We start from the raw sequence: 22,731 nt of genomic DNA on the forward strand, positions 1-22,731 counted from the left end.
ATGTTAATTTATGATAATGATGATATTTTGTTACGTGCAATCAGATTCCATCGTTACCAATAGTTCTATTGAGTAGTTTTATTGTAGAACTACTGGGACTTTTTCTAGCGGACTAGCGGGAAAAATCATTTCCCATTAGTTATATTGACTTTGTTCTATTTTTATCCTGAAAATGATTTTATCCTCAATGTATGGTTGAAGAATATATATAACTTATACTTATATATATATACATATAATACTTAATGTAAACTTGACAAATTAAAATAAAAAGAATTTAAAAAATATATCAAACATTGTAAACTTACCAATTGAAATTTAAAAAATAATAAAAAATTTTAACCTTGAGAAAATAAAATTAAAAAGTCTCAGTAGTTCTATAATAGAAACTACTCAATAGAACTAGTGGGAACGAAGGATCAGTTTTTGTCAGTAGTATGACATAAATATTAATCGTTCTGTACACCGTTGAACACGGCAACGCCATACCGTTGCTGTCTTAAAAAAATTAATTAATGCCGTAGCCCTAAAACTAGAATTGTTCTAGAAGTACGTCATGCTTGACACGATTTAAATTCAACCCTATTATGACGCTTGCTACACGTGTAATGCAATTGACGAGAGGAGTCTTATTATTTAATACAGAATATAGTTTGCTAATAAATGTTTGACACCTCCTTAATAAACATTTGAGAATATGAAGAAATAGTCTGTCTTACACTGTTTTATAAGCAACAACTCAACAAATTACAGAAATTTAATGTTTAATTACACACCAACGCCGCTAGATGGCATTGGGATCGAGTTGAAACGCGCTATCGTTTTGTTACGCTGGCTACTATATAAGGGTCGCGAACTTCAAACTTTGTTAACTCTGGTTTCCCTTCAAAACGCATAAATCTTTCGCCTTTTACTAAAGATTTCCGTGGAGGGGAACACTCAAATGAGTCTGTAATAATTTTTTGATGCCTCGCTAACGCGGGGCTTATTAGTTTGAGGTCGTCTAGAATTATTACTACTAGACTTCAATAGAGTTCTATTGCGACGGGACGAACAAGTCAATTCGGCGATCCAATGTAATTATACCAACTAATGAATTATGAATATTACGAATACCAAAAGTACTAAATTAATCCATAATACACCATTGTTTTATTATCTATCTGGCCTACTATTTTTTACAGTGGTCATGATATGATGCACGCAGCTGGGCTTACGATCCTAGACAAGAGGTTTCCGAGTTCGATTCCATACAAATTAAAAAAATGAAGTTTTCTAATTTAATTTGGTTTAGTTCTTTCGTTTAGTGCGTCAAGAGTCAATTACGTGATTCTAATAATCATTAGTACCTATACGGAATTCTTAAGTTTTAGAACCGGTAAATGGTTTGATGAACTTAATAGCTTTTAATAGTATCCAAAAATGTTTATTTTATTCAATGTTTGAACGTCAGTTTACGAACTATACTCTGACTGCATCTGCTAGTACAACTGGCAGTCATGATGAAATATTTGACCTATTTATAGGCTTACCTTAAAGATCGTCACTAGTAACGTCGAACCTAAAAAAATATTTTAGATGATATTGAAACAAATTAACAAAGTCATCACATCTCTCATGGTCAATATAAATACCTTGACATAGTTTTGTTATCTATTACACACTTCCATATAGCACTGTCGTATCAATGGTGAAGCTGCTAATGTACGTTGTACTAAAATATTAGTTACATAAGAACACCGCTAGATGGCGTTCGGATCGAGTTAAAACGCGCTATCGTTTTGTTACACTGGCTAATATATAAGGGTCGCGAATTGTAAGTTTTCTAACTCTGGTTTCCCTTCAAAACGCATAAATCTTTCGCCTTTTACTAAAGATTTCCGTGGAGGGGAACACTCAAATGAGTCTGTAATAATTTTTTGATGTCCTGCTAACGCGGGGCTTATATTGCCTTATTTCTATGAAAGAGAGTCCTTTCTAGCAAGCGGCTACTTTCTAATAGGCGTTATAAATAAAATAATGTATTATTACTTATTTGGAAGTAATGTTTAATTCTATTTGAAAAGTTGATCCACATGACCCTTTTCGCAATTTTACAGGGCCTGAGACTGTCGCATTGTTCAATTATAAGACCATGCGATGTGTTTATTATTTTGGATCAACTTTGCAAAATTATCTTCTCGGTATTTACAATATTAGCACAGAATTTACGCTGATCTAATTATTTCTTCTATTCTTGGTTCATAATTAGAATTTTAAAATAAAAGCGAGCAACAATGAATAGCGCAGTCGCCAGTCTCTATAGGACGGAGATCGCGCATGATTTTGCTTGTAAAATACTTCATATCTCGTAATGTGAGTGACGGTCGAACCAGCAGAGGTACGACCTATGTGATTTTGGAATGTGTCGTTCCTTCGTAAAAAGTCACGGTGATACTATTTGACGGCTGATCACCGTGGTTTTTTCATCGTGACGTTATTTACCACCCACCGCTAGTTTCTTGTAGAGTGCGCGTGTGAGAAAGCATGATATCTCGTCGCATTACTCAAGGCTACTATTTTGTTTTTATTTCTAATTATGCAATGTTATTTACTAAAAAGTATTAGCACGTTCTTACTCTCTTGTTTAGAAGATTGTTGAGAGCTTAGTTTTCATTTTGAAATAATTCACTCTCTAGTACAAACAGAGATAGCCTACATGATAAACACTCACAGAACACTGGCGTCCTATACAAAAAGTCCTTACAGGGTGTGCGGCGCAGTAGAATTTAAGAACAAGGGGTTATATTCGATGTGCAAGCAATTGTGTTTTACTTTTAATGAAAATTTTGTTTAAAAAGTTATTAAACAATATTTTCATTGACTAAACCCCAGCCTTAGTGGAACTCAGAAACAAATCGCTATGAATCATTTTCACGAAACTCATTTATGTGCAAGCTTATCAATCAACAAGTGTTTTCATTCGGTGTGATACCGGTCGGTCGGCACCACGTGGGAGAGAGTGAGAGCGCTACGTTCGCTCCGCCCTACAACAGAAATAGATCGACGCCTGTAGCTGTAGTTCGCTGAAAAACACTTCCTCGAACACATAACCGCCTGGTACTAACGACGCTGAAACTACTGTTAGCGCCGCCTGAAAATTTCAGCTTGAAACCTGTTTCAGTCATACAACAAAGAAGGTAGAACGATCTTACCTTCGTGCTTCTTTGGAAAGGAGCGAATAAACCTGAAAGTTGGCCGGAATTTATTATTGAAATGATGTTAGACTTAAAATATTATAATAGTCTACGTGTCACAACAAAAAGGTGAAAATTGAACGTCAAAAAAAAGTATGGGGAAAGTGAAAAATAAGTATTTACATTTTTTAGTTTGATGTTATTACACTCGTACCTAAATAAGAAGAAAAGGTAATTTAATTGTAACTTCATTTCTTATTGATAACTTTTGCGAAGTTCCTTTGTAACGCTCATGAAATTACCAATTTACTTCCAGCGAACCAAATTATTTTTAAAACCAGTCTTGTAATTAATCCCTGTAATTTAGTTTCGTTTTATCAGAGCAAAATACATAAATAAAATTGATTTTATGAATGTGGACTGATTTTTGTGAACGAACCGATGATTTGGAAAATATAGAAGACTGTGTTCGAATAATTTAAATTTTGGATAGCTAATTAGTGTATAGACAAACCACGGACAATTTTAACCACCAACGCAACGAAATAATAAGGCAATGTTATATTTTTTTTGTAATATTTTCGAGTTTGATGTTTATTTTTGTAACTGACGAATATGCATTGAATCTTTAAACGTTCATCTTTCGTTGATTTTGTTTTTAATTTGCATATCTCTTGGAAATTGTATTAAATTATCCTGTCTAAAGTCGCTCGGTTGGAAGTAAATTGCTAAACGAGAGAAAATAGAAAACAAAGTGATTTTTCTTTAGCGTGGGTGCACGTCGGTCGTTATTAAGGCTCCTACAGACATTAGCGCTTATTTGACAGTGATTAGAGGGTGCATTAGGTAAGTGGGGGATTTATAGTGTTTACGTCAATGCAAGGTTCATTTTTGCGCGGGACACGCGTAAGATGTAGGCGTTAATTGTTGGTATTATTTAGGGTTTTCAATTTCGCTGCTTTTCCGCGTCTCAAAATATGGAGACTCGGTGCGGTCTCGAAAATCCCAGAAAAAACGAGACTTTCGAGACTGTTTCAAAGGTAGATGTACATACTTATAGCTACGCGTTTTGGCAGTCACTATATTTTGATTAAGTTCAAAAAATTTAATTTATTTTAATTTAAATTAAGTTCTTTATTAACATTAACACAATAATAAAAAATATTCAAGACAGTTATTTTTTCATTTTTATAGCTGATACATAAGAAACAAAGGGCGCTTAATATAATTTCTATTTGAGACGGCGTGATTTTGTTACTACTGTTCTTCAACCTCCACAAATTATACTAAGCTGCACCTATAGTGTTGCCACGTCCATGTAGCCAGAATAAAACATAACTGATGATTCTGTAGATTTTTAGTAATGGGTTTTTCAATAAGGAAATAACAGTTTTGTATTTCAATAAAACACAGAATAATTGAGTTATTGAGCTGAAAAATATTCCAAGTGCAGTACACATGTTACATTTAAGAATGGAATTCTATCTCGTTCATATAACTACCCCGAGGACGTTTGCAGTTAGTCAAACAAGCGATCTATTGAATTAAAGGTCGATAATCGTGTAACCTCGCTCATGCGATCTAACGCTGTTGGATTGCTTTTTATGGGGTTACGTTTAGCCGTTGGTGTGTGTTAACAAGCCAACGATGTTAAATGAGCTCAGAAACAATGTCAAACGCGAAATTGCCAACATTTCGCCCGATATGTGAAGGAAAATTGACTACAAAGAATTGAACGCCGAAAACGTGCTCGCAGCGGGGTCATATGGACGAGATCGAATTCCATTCTTAAATGTAACATGTGCACTGCACCTGGAATAAATTTCGGTTCGATATAGCTATTATTCTGTTTAATTAATACACAAAGTTTTTTTACACTCATAGCCCCGAACTAGGGAAATCCTGTACCGCGAGTTATTATGTCCTCATTGAAAAACCCTATTCTTAGTTAAATGGCTTAAGTTTTAAAAGTCAGCACCATCTGTAAACGGATAGTAGAACTAGCAACCAAACGAATATTCTCACTATAGTGCTCTACCGTAGTTTCTGGTGAACTAGTTTATTATAATAATAAGAGATTTTCTGTTTTAGTTTATTTAAATTAATGTTTTAAATTAATGGGGGCCCTGTCACTGCACCCGTCACCTCGAGGCATAAGTTGACAAGTATCTTGTGCCTATAATTTACCAAACCAACACTCTTAAACGCCGGATTTACATTTGTCTGACGTATCTTGTCGTGACGCGTCATAAGGGTATCGGTTTACCCTTCAAAACCGGAACGCGATAATTCTCACCGCTTGGCGGCAAAAACAGTACTTCTAGTTTCTATTAAAATATTTAAATTCATTAGATATTCTGTCTCGTCTAATCACTTTATAAATTCTAATTTTAAAAACAAATTTTAAATTTAATTACAATTATTTTGCTTCTGTAAGTTGCTAAACTTGTGAGTGACATCACCTTCAGAAAGGCTACCTACCTATTGTGAATCTGATCGGCTTTGCGAATTGAGATAAATGTTTCTCTAATTCCTCTACTCGTTTGTCATTATTACTTGGAGCCTTGAATGTAAACAATGAAGTTTACAAATGTTTATTGTTTCAGATTCACAGCTGATGGCGGCTAGTTCAGCTCTTTCGGGTTATTTCAGTATTTCAGGTTTTTTCCGGGTTATTTATTCAGTATCAGTTAGAATCCAAAAGTATGAGTGTATTTATTAAATTATGATCACTAATTACAGGTTTCTTTCTACGATAAGAGTTTTTTTTTATGTTCCCGATATTTCGCAACTGTTACACATGCTCCATGGTCACGGGTTGATTGGCTAGAGGCAGGTGACAGCTTTTTTTCTTTCTTTATTTTTTAAAGAGTGTTTTGTCTTTATAGATGTGCCACCCTTATAGGGGCGATACTGAGGTATTACATTCTGGGTATTTCTAATTTCACAACGTTGTACAACATCCTGGACTCCTTAGACAAGGGGCTGGCCAGGATGCTGTTGCATATGCCTACTGGACACAACGTTAAGTCCGAAATCTGTTGTCGTAATACTTCACTCCTAACACACTCCATTATCCCATGGTAGACGTCTTCTGTTGTCGCACATATCTCACAGTCAGGTGAAGGTACCTTTGACATCAGATATCCGAACTTGTTCAAAGGAACGTGTCCAGAGTGAAGATTTAACGCCGTAACTAACTAACACCAACACACACTACACTATAACACAAAAAACCATGGAATGCGATGACAACTTTAAAGCTGCGACGTAAATGATCAAATAATTTGTCAAATTGATACCTCCAATGAGCTTTACGCCAACTTTACTTTTTGACTGTTTTTGTAAATAGCCATATTTATTTACTAACATAAAAAAACAAAAAAGAATTTTGTGGAAAAATATGAAAAAATGAAAACAAAAATAGAACAGGTCCAAAAATTAAGATGGCGTAATGTTCATTGGAGATATCGCAATTTATCTTTCAAACTTCATGTTTTCTTCAAACCATATCGCAAGCGATCAAAGTCAAAGCATCATTTATTCCGTAGGTAAAATAAATTTACACTTGAAAACGTCATATTTAAGCTACTGCTCTTTCACCGCCTTCTTCCCTGAGAAGAACGAGCAAGAAACTCTAGGGATTGCTCTTTTCAAATAAACTTAAATGCTATGGAATAAACTTTGAATCAAATTTATGTGGAATCTGGAGCCATGTCGTTTTTCCATACATCTTCATCTAACGCGTAGTCTTTAATTTTGTAATATGACTTTTCAATCAAAATATTTTAGATTTTTATTCAGATAAAATAAACCATCAAAACAAGTTTGACAAACGTGTCTGTAGTTCATACTCGGTCATCTCTTTCTACAGTCGTACGTACCATACTAAACTGGGAAAACTTATAGAAAAAATTACATGTCCAACGTACCTACATACATAAATGTCAGCTGGGCACGGATCTGTTTTAAGGTCAGACGTTAAGCCATGGTACGCGAAGCAGGCACAATGCGGGTTGTATTTTTTATCTTTAGTATCATTAAAAGCAATATTGCAGAGAAAAGAATAAACTTTGGGTTACACGATTTTTGCGTTGACAGTCTCAAACATGCAAACGCAACTTAAATTTGAATATAATAAAACTTTTCAATATATGCCGCCGGGATTGGAACTGTTGTTGTTGTTTAATTGAAAAATAATTGTTCTCCCATTAAGGCACCACCGCCCTTCGTATTTAAATGTAGTTAAATTGTGACATGACCTTTCAAGTTAAACCAATTCGTAGGGTCTCTGGATACTCTTCTTAACCCAAAGGCTAACACCCAAACTTGTTTTAGCGCCCAAAAGTAAAGTACACGTCCTTTTAGAATCCCCTGATAAGTATGTGTCGGTTTGAAAACGAGATATGAATGAAAATCTCCGATTTGTATATTTTTTACTTAAGATCCAGAATATTTATACCAGTAGTAACTCACCTACATAGGTATTCACCCACACCTATATGTAGCTTTTGTTAAGTACTTAATAATATTAATTAAATATGCACCTAAGTTATTAGCAAATTACGATCAGTAGATCTTTCGGATTACTTTACAATAATGTGTCAACATAAGTAAGATTATACTGGTACAGAACTTTGTAGTGTATTTTTTTTTAATGGCGGCCCGATGGTGAGCTACACGCCTGTCCATAACAGTTGCAGTGCCATTCAGAGCTTTAAATCGCAAAGATCTGCCCGTCACCCTGAGACATAAGTTAACAAGTCCCATGCGCCTGTAATTTCACCATCACCCTTGCTCTTCAAATCCGGAACAGTAACGCTCACATTCCTGCTTGGCGGCAGAAATAGGTAAGGTGGCAATAGTTCCCAGAACGAACTCATTCACCCTTGTGATAGAGTTCGTTCTGGGAACTCTACTGTACTCTACTCTTATAAATGTGATTTGATTGAAATGCAATGAAATATTTAGTCGCAAGCTAACACGGTAAGAAAAGATATTATTATACAAGGTGTCAAGAACACGTGTTGCACCAGATACTGGCACGCAAATATTAAAATAAATTGAAGTTAAATAATGTCATAAATTAAAATTATACAATTTGTCAAATAAGCAATGTCGTATAAAATTAAGTCAAAGTGCCAATAAATAGCAACAGTAACAACATCATAAATTAAACAATATCAAAGAAGTAAGAACAGCACAAATATAAACAAAGTGTCAAATACAAACAAAATGTCAATTTCTTTTTATTATTAAAAAATCTTTGATATCGTATAAACACAGATCACATAGCAAATCAAATAACTTTTTTTTAAATATTTTGATAGGTAAATCTGTGATAGCTGCAGGCAAGGCATTATATATTTGTATGGACATGTTATAGCAATTCCTGTAAAAGCAAGTAGTCTTATGGGAGGGGCCAGTTATACGGTTTGGATATCTAGTTAAAGTTGTGTTCTGTTTTGTTGTCCGTATAATAAATAAACAAACAAGTACCAACTTGTTTGTTATAATTATTAATACATAGATCCTTCGATCTTTGGATTCGTACCAATGTTAATACGTCAATCAGACGCTATGTCAGCTAAGCGACGGAACGACCTTACAATTTTTTTTAAATTTGTGCTTGTTGCAGATCTGTGTTTTGGTTTTTAACAACTTTTGGACTTAAGTGTTCGATCTTTGTATTAATAATTATAACAAACTAGTGGAGTAATTTCACAAAAAGTAATGAAAGTCATGGTGACATTCAATAAATTTAATTACAAGTACCAACTTACAAAAGAGTTTTAAACTTTTTTTCAGATGTTTCGTTAACGCATTTGTTGACTACAGACCTAAATGTATCATAAACAGCATTAGTACAGATAGATATAGACAAAGCTTACGAGAGCTTAGAAATATAATTCTTTAATTTTTATTAAATTGATATCCAATTTTTTTATGTGAAAACTCCACTAGTTTGTTATAATTATTAGTACAAAGATCGAATACTCAGAAAAAATTCCTTTGATCCGGCCGGATTCGAACCGACGTCTTCTAGCTTACCGTGCCAGACACTATACCAACTAAGCCACGGAACGAACCAGCGGACCGCACGAATTTTTCTATGTGCTTGTGTCGTATTTTTGTGTTTGGTTTCTTGAACGACTTTTTAACCGTAGCGCCTTCTATATAACAATAATTATAACAAACTACTGAAGTAATTTCACATAAAAATAATTGAATATCAATTCAATTAAAAATAAATACAATGAATAGTGACATTTCTAGCCGCAACTGGTAGCTGTAAAGGTATCTAACTGGGTCATGAAATATCATAGATTTATCATAAATGGCGCTATGCTACTTGTGCATATTATTAAAAAAAGAATTTTTCAAATGTTTTGTTAACGCATTTATGTATTTCTGTTTTAACACAGACCGAAGTGCGTCTTGTATAGCATTATATAGACAGAGCTCACGAGAGCAGAAAATCTTATCTCTTGCTTACTATTAATGGCGGTTCTAGACCATTGCACGATGATCAATCTCGCGCCTGTAGAAAATTCGTGCGACGACATGTTTAAAAGTAACTCGACGACTTTGCAACAACATTTTGTCTTTTTGCTTGCTAGATTTAACGGACTCTCTCTGGCTGGTGACCTGTATTCAATAGTGGATTCTGTGCTTTTAAATTTTTATAGATTCAACATTTCAATAAGCATCGGAATCATTAGTAAACTTCGGTATGTGGCTAATAAAATTAATGAAAGCGGCTTGACGTGTAGTACGGGTGATAAAATCAACAAATATAGGATAAGCTGGCAATATAGATTGCCACTTGAGATACCAGCGTCATCTCTTTCATCCACTTTATCTGAAGTGCCTATTTTATCGAGTAGTGAGTGAAATCAACTACAAGCTTTTGGAATAGGTAACCTTTGTGTAGGAATTTGGAAACTTTACTGCACAAGTTACTTTTAAATAAAAGTGCCGAAGACTTATAAAACAATATGACGATGTACATAAACCAATAGGGTTTATGTTACATTATTTTAGTTCTTAAGCTAATTTGTAATCGATTTGATTACACTGTGTAATTGATTTGATTGTTTGATTTTTGCGTTTTTTTATGATATCAAGTGACGGGACGAACTAGTTGTGCGACTGGTGGTAAGCGACATGCCTGTCCATAGTAGTTCCATTATTACTCAGAGTCATAAGTCACCCTGAGTCATAAGTTGACAAGTCCCATGTGCATGTAGTTTCGCCAGTACACTTACCCTCCAAAACCGGAATGCAGTAATGGTGGCAGTTGGTGGCAGAAATAGGTGAGCCAGTACTGCCGTGGACGACCTTTTTCAGCTCTATTTCTACTAAATGATTGCCGTCAATAACAAAGAACCAAATACTTACAACGATAAATCTTACTTCAAACATTCCAAACGCCAAAACGACACAGGGATAAATTGCTCATCAATGCTTTCAGGATTTCGTACTTCATCTTCATGAAATCTCTTCGAAAGCCTGAACAGTAATCTATTTTAATCAAAAACGTTCACCAAGTAAACTGTGCCTGTCCTATAATTTAATTAGAAAGATTAAGTCGATACTACCCCAGGTCGTATTAAAATTTTTCCCTTACTAATACGGTTCATTTTACTTAGGTCGAGCGGTAGGGACACTGGCTTCATTTCAGAAATTACCTTTTTACAAATGAAATTAAAGCCGTTTCAAAAATGTATATCCTACAGTATACGTGTTCTGTTTAGTTCAATTGATATAAAAATAATCATTGGTATATGTAAAGTATTGAATACAGCGGCTTTCCGTTTTGTAAAATTTTGAGGTAAGTTTGTGTTTATTTTTAGGAATCGTGTTTTCTCACCGTGTAGTAATCTGTGTATATACTCTACTATATGTGTATTGACTCAACGCTTTCACTGTTGTGTGGAATCAATCAAAGCCATTTGAGGTAGTAGAGACACAACGCGAAGTGTAATTTATTTGGAAGTGTTACTTAAAAAAATATCACCTTGTTATCACAAAATTTGTACTAGATTAAAAAACACCAATCTCTCGGAGAGTCCCAATTGTGAAAACTAACTGATATTAGGAATAAATCCCCAACCTACGTATGATACATATTATCGTTCCCGAAAATTGGTGTTGTAGTGCAGCCCCTTTGTAAACGTGCCTAAAAATTTGCTGGATATTTTGACAATCGGCACGTGTGATGAGACATTTTTAGGACCTTTTATTCCAAAAGACAATAACATTCATTACGTAAGAAGACATACACATACCTACATGACAAAGTTTTACACTTGTAGTAATTAGGTATGGCAGTTAAATAGCAGCAGAGCTCCTTGTGAAAGAATTCATCCAGGGTAGTACTGCCACCTTCCCTATTTCTGCCACCAAGCAGTATTGTGAGCATTAGTGCGTTCCGGTTTTAAATGGTAAGTGTGCTGGTCACTTGACAACTTATGCCCCAGGGCGCAGTGGTAGAGCCCCTAAAATCTTTGCGATTTAAATATCTGAGCGGCACTACAACTGTTATGGACAGGTGTGTCGCTTAACACCAGGCGCACGACTAGTTCGTCCAGGCACTTGGTATTATAAAAAAAGAAACGACGATAAAATTTTAGACTGCAATTTGGCTTGGTCACCTCTATTAATGAAGTCAGTTGAAAAGTCCATTTTTCCTTGCACTCGCTTATGCGTCTCCAAAACTCTTTGCCATTTACATCTAAGATCTATTTAGCTCAATCTCTTACTTTACCCTCTTACCTTAAACTATGCTGATTCCTGCTATTTGGATGCTACAGAAGAACACCTAAATAAGCTTAAACGGTTGCAAAATCTATATATCAGGTTTATCTTTGGCTATCGTAGTCAACTCACTTGAATGATAGTTGCATATAGTCTCTATTCTTTTCAATAGTCTTTATAGCGTTTCAGATTTCTCAGGTCTCAGAACACACCCTGTCGCTCTCTCGTTAGGTCCCAGTTATCTTTTCCTTCCTTCAATTCCGGTTTTTATTCTCACTCCTTCACTGTTCATGCGGTCATGAGACTTTGGAACGCAAGTCCTATTTCTATTCGCGAAAGTACAGCGTTGGCTATTTTAAAATTAAGTTAAGAGTTAAGGAGCATTATTTATCTACTGTTCCCTCCATTTTATAGGTATTTTATTATGAAATATGTATTTACCTATCCAGTTTACAATAGTTTAATGTTTTTATGGTTATCTTGTCCTGTACCTATTTAGGTCTGCAGGAAGAAATTTCTTATAGAAATAAGCAATACACATTTTGTTTGTGTTTTTCTTTTATTAAATATAATCTGTGCTTTTTCCTGTGCAATAAATAATATAATAATAATAATAACAATAAGTTACGCTACCTTTTATTATTGCTACTTCGAAAATTTTGTTTTTGTCAAAGTGTTGTCAAATATCCTGTTATTAAATGCGAGTCTATGTTTAGTTTGTGTCATGTTGTCTTCTATATTTATGCCATGTTGTATTATGATATAACTTGGCAAATATATTTCCCTAAACTTTAAGGAAATAATGCACATAGAGTTGATAACACAGGGTGGAAATCCCATCTTCCAACGTGGGTCGTTTCGTTCAACACATGGTTAATTTCAAATTAAATTTAGAAAATAGAAAATTGTAGTTGTAAACATTACTACACCCCAAATGAAGCGATGAGCAAGAAATGGGTAGCAAGGAGAGGCTTTGAGAAGGAGGCAGTGGCTCAACTTAAGAAAGACGCTCTTGCGATTGCCGGGTTTTATGTAGATAACCTGTAAGCCTTGCTTTAGAGAAATGATAATGCAAACGGCTCGACCCACAAGGGTCGGTTTATTGTAAGAGATGATAATAGATGGAAAGAAAGGCTCAATATATAACACTCACTATATCATTTATTTTAGTTTGATACTTATCGAAGTGAAGTTTTACAATAAAGAAATTAAAGTTATTTGTGTTTATCGGCACATCAGTAGCAAGTGGTCAGGAACCAGAAAAGGGATAGATGATGGGATGACGACGAATGATGATGATGGTGACACTACCATCTCGGGCCCACCAGTGTCGAGCGATAGTCTTCCCTATGACTGCTGCTCATGGACTCATGACATCGGGGCTTACGCTACCCGTTCACGTCAATTAGAGAGCCATAGCTCTCCTTCTAGGACCAGCTCTCCGGGGGCGAATCGGGTCAGGGGTTGAATCTTCCCTTTCTCTTCCCGCCGCCTCCTTCTGCACCATCCCTGCCTCGCAGAAGGCTAGGACTGCGTCCTCCGACCATCGTCACAAGCCTAACCTGACTTACAACAACCGATAGATTTCTATTTATTTACGGAAACAAAAATGCTTCAGCTTACGTAATTACAAATCGTAATACCTTCAAGAAAATTAGAAGAATGGCTCGAATAACGTTATTGTTTCGTATACCGTATTGTAATAGCAAATTGTATTTATAAATACTTAATAATAAAACAAATTTGCTATTCAATTATTCAAGTCTCAATTTATACAACCATATTAGGGAAAATTTATTTTTTGAAGAAGTATTGGAACTGCCCAATTTTCCGTTATTAACACTCTCAGCGTCATGTTGGCCGCCGGCTGCCCTCAAAAATTCGAATGCAGCAAGCCACTACATATCTTCGAATTTTTACCAGCATGCCATGTGGGCCGCCGACAGCCCACAAAAACCCAAGTGCAGCAGGCCACCATGTATTTTCGAATTTTACCTAGCAGGCCATGTGGGTCGCCGGCGTACCACAATTAGGAATCAAAACTTATTTTCGACTTTTCTAGTCCTGACCAGTCCAAGGTTGCATCAGCAGGCCGATAATATAAGTTGTGCGTTCGACGAGTACAGCCAATTGTTTGGCTCTTTTGCTAACAACTGATCCAGATCGTAAACAAATATCGATCTCGTCCATAGTGGTGACATCCGTCTGTTTTTGGTAGGATCACGGCGTACCAAGCGGCCTGCTGGTAAAGTTTGTGGAGGTGTCCCGCGTGCCGCCCACATAGCTACTTCAGAAAAATCGTTTGTTCTATGGCGCTGAGAGTGTTAAGTTTGAGAGTGAATTTGGTCCTTCTAGAATCTTTACTACCAAGTACTTACGGTGTCCCGCGGCTATACCTACGACACGGAGGCAAAGTACCTACTTTAAATATTGTGACTGGGATATGTTGCTTCAGGATTTTTGTTTAATTGATTGTATTTTTAAAAATAAGTAAGGCTGCATTCAAAGACTTTTAAAAAGTAGCTTGCCTCATCTGGGAATCGAACCGACCAATTGAAAAAACACGTACTGTATTGTTATGATGCCGATCCAAAGAGCCAATTATAAAGATTATGTAACAATTTTTTGTTTTATTGGCGATATTCGTACATATTGTCGCACATAGCACAGAACATTGTAATGCTCACATTATTGCTTTCTGGACGAATTCATTCACAAGGAGCTAGAGAGTGACCTCTATGCGTACTGGCTGGATATTAAATAGAAAAGCAATTCGATCTCCCACTGTAAACCTTTTCAGAAATAATTTCGAACGAAAAATATGTTTTATCATTTCGTAAACGGCAGCTTTGTTGTTTGTTATCTAATTAACTTTTCTTGTTATCCTTCTTAAAATGCATGACAGGCGAGTTTATTCTGTTTAAGGAAATATTTTGACAACTTTTTCAAAGTAATTTACTTTTTATTTGTAATTTGTCGCCACAATTTGGATTAATTTATAGATATACACTTTACTGCTCACACACAAAAACAAAAACGTACATAGACAACTTAGAATTAAAACGGGCGGCTTCTTCCAGACAATCTTTGAGGCAAAGTTATGTTATGTTTATGTTTTAGTTCTTAAATATTATTTTATGACCTAAAACAAATCCAGATTTGTCTGAACTGTCTGATCAAAAGGTAGATTTTTCCAGACTACCACAACAATCACCTGGTCTATAATAAACTTGAAAATTCCCTGTACTATGAGTAGACTAGTCAGTCCAGGAAACCACCAGGAACTTCCGGAGCAGAATCAATTCCAAAAGTTCGTTTCCCAAATTGGTCCTACCGTGAATCGTACCCGGGATCTCCTAATCCAGCGCTCACAATGCAAACCGTTGGGCCGCCGAGCTCGTCAAGAAAAGATAAAGGGTAGTTGTGATTTTATTACATAATTTGCTTTAACGTTTAAAGCAAAACCCAAGTAACCTATTATTTATTTAACGAAAAAAAATTACTGTAAACCAACAGTTTACAATTTTGTTAACATAGGAATTACGTGACCTACAAAACGGATTATACTTAAAAAACCTATATAAACAAAGTTGTTGTTAATTGTCCCTCAAAGTAAGTTGCACATTTACCATTTATTTCAATTCCTTTGTTGAATGTAAGGGTGCTATGACTTACCGGTCCTTCATAAACGTATCCAAGTTCCAAAGCCACGAGTTGAGCAACCTGTTCTCCACCTTCCACCTGTACCGTCCATTCATTGGTAAATTTCTTCTTATGCTCCCATCCATCATGAATTCCGTAATACCTATTCTCTCCTGGTACCACAGAGCTCGACCCCATGGAATACCATGCGAAAACCAAAGTTATTTTAATTATGGTTATGAATAACACAATGTTTACTACAATTTGATATTGCATTGTTGCTAATTTTCTAATTCTTTTAGTCGTTAAGTCTTTAAACGGCGGTGTCCACACAAACACTAACGGACGAAGTGAAAAATAACGCAGAAAAGAACTGATTTTCCCAACGGACTATACCCGAGTGACATCGTGACGTGATTTTACGTACGCGTTACGTGTTCTGAATTCGTACTAAAATATGGCGATTATTTTAGTAACGATAACGTCATGCTATTCAAGACTATGTTTGAAGGTCAAGCCGTGTTTTTATTTTAGGAGTTACGCAAATATTAAATAAAAATTTCCTAGTAAAATATCCGTATTTGCACATAAAACACACACAAGCTTCTACTAAATTGATAAAAACTTACATTAAATAGCCATAAACCTGTAGCCCCACCGAATAAATGTGTATAATAACGTAATAAACGTTACCTACTTGTTATGCGAAAACGTAAATTTAGCTCTAAATATTTATTTAAGTAAGGATGTAACTTAATAGGCTTTTTATTCCAAAAAGTATCTGATTTTCATATTTCACAAATTTTTCTATAAAATCAATTATGTTATAAAAGGAATAACATCTGATTCTTATAGCAGATATTCATTGAAATGGTAAATACACTTGCACAATAAGAATTCTTTTTGTGATACAAGATTTTGAAAACTTAGTAATATTCCTTCTTAACTATTCGAGTATCGCAGTTTAGCAATAATAGGCAGATAGAGTTACGCAGTATGTTTGTAACTATAGTAAACACGTAATTACAGTAAACATTTAAGGCTTTAGGGTAGGTAGATGTCTGCTGTTGAGCATTATTGGGTTAATTGACTTGAGAGATAATTATTAATTAAGTTGTATGAACCATGCCTGATTAGCAGAATATTCCCGTTCAAACTCCCGCCATCGTTGAATATATTAAAAATAATTGTCATCATCGTCTTAAGTGCTATACCGCGCCATTGTTGGGCATACTCTTGCTGTACTTTGTGTCATCAGCGAATTAAGTCAAGTCATATCAAAATTATCTTTATTTCATAGATAAGCAAATTACACTTGAAATCATCACTTTTACACAATTTTTAAAACCATACTGTCTTATCGTTTATATAAACAGACTACCTAACAGAGTAATATTCTTTAGTAGAGTTGCCTTTACATGATTTTTGAACTTATCAAAGAATAAGTCCAAAACAGCTTTTGGACTCTTATTATAATACAGAATTCCTTGCCCCACAAAAGAACCGAGAACCCTCTGAAGTCTTAACTTCGGTAAAATGATCTTTCGTTTTTGTCTAGTATTAAAATTATGTACGTCACTCCGTTTATTATACAATTCATTATTCAGACGCACAAAAAGTACACAATTTAAAATAAACTGTGATGCAGTGGTCAATATGCCTATTCCCTTAAAAATTGTCATATACAAGTTTTTATGAACGGTTTTATGAACGATCGACACGTGTAATCGCACAAAATCGAGTAAATGTGTAAGCAACAGACAATTGGCTACGGATTTTTAATCGCCTTCAAAAAAGGAGGTTCTCTTAGTCTGTATTTTTTTGTGTGTATGTTACCCAATTACTCCGACATTTGAGACCCGATTTGCATGAATCTTTTTTTGTTGGATAAGGATTACCTCAGTAGTGACCACTTTGAAATTTGAAGAAAATATTCCACTTGTAAGGGTGACAAATTACGGGAAACTGCTGTGAAAAGTGGAAAGTGAAGGAGTGAAGGCCCTGTTCTGTGGAAGAACAATTACTTACTTTTTCTCTTCTCACTAGCTGCCGTATTACTCTGTATACGATTGTCGGACCTTGCTCCTTGGCATCATGCTCGTATTCTTGGCACATCTTGAGTCAAAAGGGTCACCAATGTTGAGATTCTACGTCGAAAGGGGAAAAAACTAGAAATATTCACAACACGATACCTCCAATGAACACTATACCAACTTTATTTTTTGGAAATCTTCTGATACTTTTGTAAACAGCCATATTTATTTATTAATGTTAAGTATTAAATATTATGCTTCTCTAATTTAAAAAAAAAATCAGAAACAAATATTGTGGAAAAAAAAGAAATAAAGAAACAAAAAGCAACTATATACATTAAAAACAGAACAGGTCCAAAAATTAAGTTGGCATAATGTTCATTGGAGATATCTAACTGTAAAGGAAAGGAAGCTGCAGGATTTTGGCCACGTAATGATGGGAAATAGATACCGGATTCTTCCACTAATAATGCAAGGGAAATCCAAGGAAAACGTCGTGGCAGAAGGAAAACCCTCTGAACCTGGGAGACTGGTTCAATCGTAGCAGTGATGATCTCCATTTAGGTCTGTTTGTAGTACCGTCGTTGTTTCCGATATCCATTTCCATAACACAAGTGCTTTATTAGTTATTTACTTTGGGATTAGAACACCGCATGTGATGGTGTCTATATATTTATTTAATTATATTAATTTATGATGTAACGAGATTGACATACAGCTTTGAATGTGAAATACTTATACGAACATGGATTGCCCTAACAAAAATTTCCTAATTTTAGTGCAAACAGTTACTTAGGAGAGGACCTGTATGTCATTAATTTAACATCATGTCGTTCAGTCAAATTAACGAAGTGCTGATATCTATAACAATGGCCAGGGAAAATCTATAAACATCTTCTCTGATTAGCACCAGTAAAAGTAATTCAATGGTGAAACATCGGCCTCTTATTATGATACCAAGTGACAGGACGAACAAGTCCTGGTGTTAAGCGGCACGCCTGTCCATACCAGTTGCAGCGCCACTCAGAGCTTTAAATCGCAAAGATTCTGAGACATGAGTTGACAAGTCTCAAGTGCATGTAATTTCAGCAGCACTCTTACACTTCAAAACAGAAACACAGTAACGCTCACATTAATACTTGGCGACAGAAATAGGTAATGTGGCTTAACTTCCCTGGACGAACTCTTTCACAAGGAGCTCTACTGCTACTAAACTGGACTCCGTGATCGAGTGGCTTGCGTAACAGTTGTAATGGTGTCGCCATCTCTGATGATTGGATTCGATCCTCGGCCGGGTCAGTGTAGAAAAAACTAACTTTTCCATATTGTCTCGGGTTTGGCTATTTGTGGCACCGCCGATAAAAAAAAAGAAATTACAATTTAAACTGTTTGTTTCGAAAAATTACAAAAGTTATTTCACGACCATAGCGATATCTTTACATTATTACTTATTGCAAAATCTAGTATATTTACTTACACAGCTCTTATATAATATTACTAGCCAAGTGTCGCCTAATCAATCTGATACAGATCCTTTTATGTGTTGATTCTAATATTTGTACTAACTTCTTTGGTATTTTAACACACCTGGAAATACAAATGACCATATTCTCCTACCATGTACATTGTTATAATTTTTAGTAGTTTAAATGTACGATTGCTATGCAATATTCTTAATCTTGACAGTTTTTTAGTCTTAGTTTTTTCCTTGTCCAAAAATGGAACTTTTTCTTGGTACTCAGATGCAATTGCTAAATTTACTTCATCATAAACATTTAAAACTTTACAGTGTTGGAATAGTTTATCATAATTATCTTTGTCTGCATTTCACTTTCAAGGGTACAATTTTCTTTAGCAGTCTTATTTGTAAGTCATTTAATTCGTTGTTCCCGATTTCCATAACACAAGTGCTTTACCTACTTTGGGATCAGAGCAACGTATGTGTTGTTGCCTAATATCTATTATTTATTATTAAACATCTTAAATCCAACATTTTGGAAAATTGGTCCATTCTAATCGTAAATAGCATAGACTTGAATTTAAATCTTAAGTGTCAAGCTTGACCCTGTTCACAAATCATTTCGTCGGGTAGCGTAAACCGTATTTTCGTTCAAGGCTAGTATTAGATGAGGTAATTGTTACATTTCAGAACTACATGAATAGTTTTGAAGCTATTATATCTGTCTCAGTGATTCCAACTCACGTTAGTCTCAGTTTTTGAACTTGTAGTTTTTAGATCTCGAAGAAGGCCGACTGCATAGTGGCAACAGCAAGCGTTCGTTGTCAATTGTGGCGTATGCCTTCACGCTCTTAATTATTGTAAGCTCTGCGCTTCTGATTTATAGAAATTTTATTATGGAGTTCATTAAAAGTTTGTTTTTCAGTTTATCGAATGTCACGACGTTTGACCACCATGTTATTCAATTACTTTTTTGAAATTTTTCCACTAGTTGGTAATCAACTCCAATAATTTGTATTAACATTTTTTATTAATAATTATATAATAATTATAATCATTTATTCTTTCATTTCCATTCACATACAATTACAAAAATACATTCAGGTGAGAACTTAACGGGAGACTGGTGCCCAAACTAGGTAGACCCTGTGTCATGGGACACCAGGTCTCCGACTCAGAATCATATTTAAATCCTTTTAAGATAAATTACATACTTACTCAAAAAGAATGATAATAAAAAAGAAAAAGTACTGAAATAAGGTCGATCCTAACTTAAGATAAGGTTAGAGTAAGGCTGCGTGTGTGTGTGCGCGCGCGCGTGCGTGCGTGCACGTGTGTGTATGTGTGTGTTAAGGCTAGCTAGACGTCTTAGAGGGTGGGTGTATTTATCTACCTAATTATAATTATCATAAACTAGTGGAGTAATTTCACAAAAATAATTAATTGTCATGATGGTAAACATCGTGACATTTAATAAACTTAAAAATTACAATTATTAAAGCGACATCTCTAGTCAGCTGCTGGTAGCTGTAAAGGTACCTGGCTGAGTGAAGAAAAGCTTTCAAACCAAAAACAAAGATATGCAACAAGCATATAGAAAAATTCGTAAGGTTCGCTAATTCGTTCAGTAGCTTACTAAGTTGCCATAGCGTTTGGCGCGGTTTGCTGGAAGACGTTGGTTCGAATCCGGCCGGATCGAAGGAATTTTTTCTTAGTGTTAATTTTTTGTATTAATAATTAATTATTTATTTTTTAAATTAAAGACACCAAGTGACAAAACGAATTACTTGTGCGTTTGGTGGTAAACACAGGCGTGTTGCTCCATAACAGTTGTAATCTGAAGGGCACGGTCGCTGTGACCGTCACCTTGAGACAAAAGTTGACAAGACCCACGTGCCTGTAATTTCACCATTACCCTCCAAAATCGGAACGCAGTACTACTCACATTGATGCTCGGCGTCAGAAACAGGTAAAGTGGCCGTATCTCATTGGACGACTCTTTCACTATTATGGACAGGCATCTCACTTGCCACCAGGCGCACGAGTTGTTTGTCTTGTCACTTAATATAAAAAAAAATTGGCGTAACTCCTTCACCCCTCTAATCATAAACCAGGAAGTATTACTTTCAGTCTAGTTTTGCATTTTACAGTCAACATTTAAGTTATTTGTACGAAAACAATACATACTTTTAAAATGTCTTTAACTCGTAAAATGTTACTTTACTATATTGACATAATTATCGACTCTATAATGCTCTAGTATAGAAATGATATTTGTCTATGTGTTAGACTCAATTTATATTGTGGCGGAAAAGAATGGAAGCGAATTTTTGTACCGTTATTGTACATAGCATAATGGACTTTATGGTCAATCATGTAACGTACAAACTAGATACGAGCCAAAATCTTCCGCGGAATTCTCGCGCATGCTTAAAAAGGTTCGCCCATTCCACGGAAGATTGTCGGTTACAAAAATTCGCTTTCATTCCGTTCCGCCGCAATATAAATTGAATCTTATGGAAAAGAAAAAAGATTTTAGTCAATAAACCTACAAGAATTGCTACAACATTTTGAAGTTCGGAAATAAAATGATATTTTTCGAATTTACATTGCGTATCGCTTTTTTTCAATCAAACCAGTCAGCTGTGACTAGGGCCTGCTCCCGGGAATTCCGGTACTGACAATACCGGGAAATTCCTGTACTGGCGAGTTGCAATCACTTCCGGTACCACAATTATAGATTCCCAGTGCTCCCGGTTATAGCCAGGAACTACCTACTTGACACAATGCCATTGTAATGCTACTTAAACTTATTACTTAAGAACAATGTGATTTTGAGATATTATATTATGTTAAATTGAATAGTAATTATCTCTCAAGTAGATATTTTGAATAAAAACTTTTAGTTTCATTAGAGAATGAAACTTTTTTTTATTATTTAAGTTATTATTATTACGTAAATTATTGAATAGGTATCAATAACCCGGCAAAACATACAAATTTGTTCAAGCTTTTCAAGAAGTACCGGGAATACCGGGAGTACCGGTACTGAGCTGAGCCCAGCACCGGGAATCATGTGACCATAAGACCAGTAAAGAGCCCGGAATGTTGGTTTCTTTGAAAAAACAAATACTTATACACGATTTAGATCTGATAAAGTAGTTTCATTTCCAATCGCGAAAACCTAAAAACTTGAATTTTCAATTTAATTTTCATCACAACATTTGTGTAAATACTATATATGTATATCAAGGCGCTTCTTTTTCGTCGTATCTTGTGGCTACGTTACGTTGAACGCCGACGTACTCGTACATTGGTCGTAGTAAAACCTTACAGATTAACAAACCTTAACAGCCAGATTGCCTTGCTTATGGAAATCTTGCTCTATGTTCAACTGTATAGATTGATGTAATACCTATTTAACACTGAAGTAACTCCAGTACATGCGTGCAACAAGACCGCAGTGTGTCAGTAAGGTGGCATTGAAGCGTCTGCGCATCGATAAACAAACACTCGCGGTAATTAACGACTTCTGCGTAGGGTGACCATATTGATCACAATAAAATAAATACAAAACATATCTGTATCAGGTTTCACTTGCAATTTCTCGTAGCACTAGAGCTCCTTGTTCAGGAAAGTACTGCCACCTTACCTATTTCTG

The 22,731-nt window shown here is 35.3% G+C and overlaps 1 protein-coding gene and 2 non-coding genes across 3 annotated transcripts in view; 2 read left to right on the forward strand and 1 right to left on the reverse strand.

Annotated features, from left to right (window-relative positions):
* Positions 1-15,896, reverse strand: part of LOC113234677 (neuroendocrine convertase 1-like) — a 38,673-nt gene extending 22,777 nt beyond the window's left edge. The window contains exon 1 of the mRNA XM_026470109.1: positions 15,612-15,896. Coding sequence (XP_026325894.1) covers positions 15,612-15,854 — 243 coding nt within the window. The 5' untranslated portion in view covers positions 15,855-15,896. The remainder of the gene's footprint in view (positions 1-15,611) is intronic.
* LOC113234964 lies at positions 870-986 on the forward strand. Its single transcript, XR_003310825.1, has one exon. It is a non-coding gene; the product is annotated as a U5 spliceosomal RNA (small nuclear RNA).
* Positions 1,827-1,943, forward strand: LOC113234965. The gene has a single exon (XR_003310826.1). It is a non-coding gene; the product is annotated as a U5 spliceosomal RNA (small nuclear RNA).
* Positions 15,897-22,731: the final 6,835 nt, after the last annotated feature.

Source organism: Hyposmocoma kahamanoa, unplaced genomic scaffold, assembly GCF_003589595.1.
Source record: "Hyposmocoma kahamanoa isolate Upper Pololo Valley unplaced genomic scaffold, ASM358959v1 86, whole genome shotgun sequence".
Classification (NCBI taxonomy): domain Eukaryota; kingdom Metazoa; phylum Arthropoda; class Insecta; order Lepidoptera; family Cosmopterigidae; genus Hyposmocoma; species Hyposmocoma kahamanoa.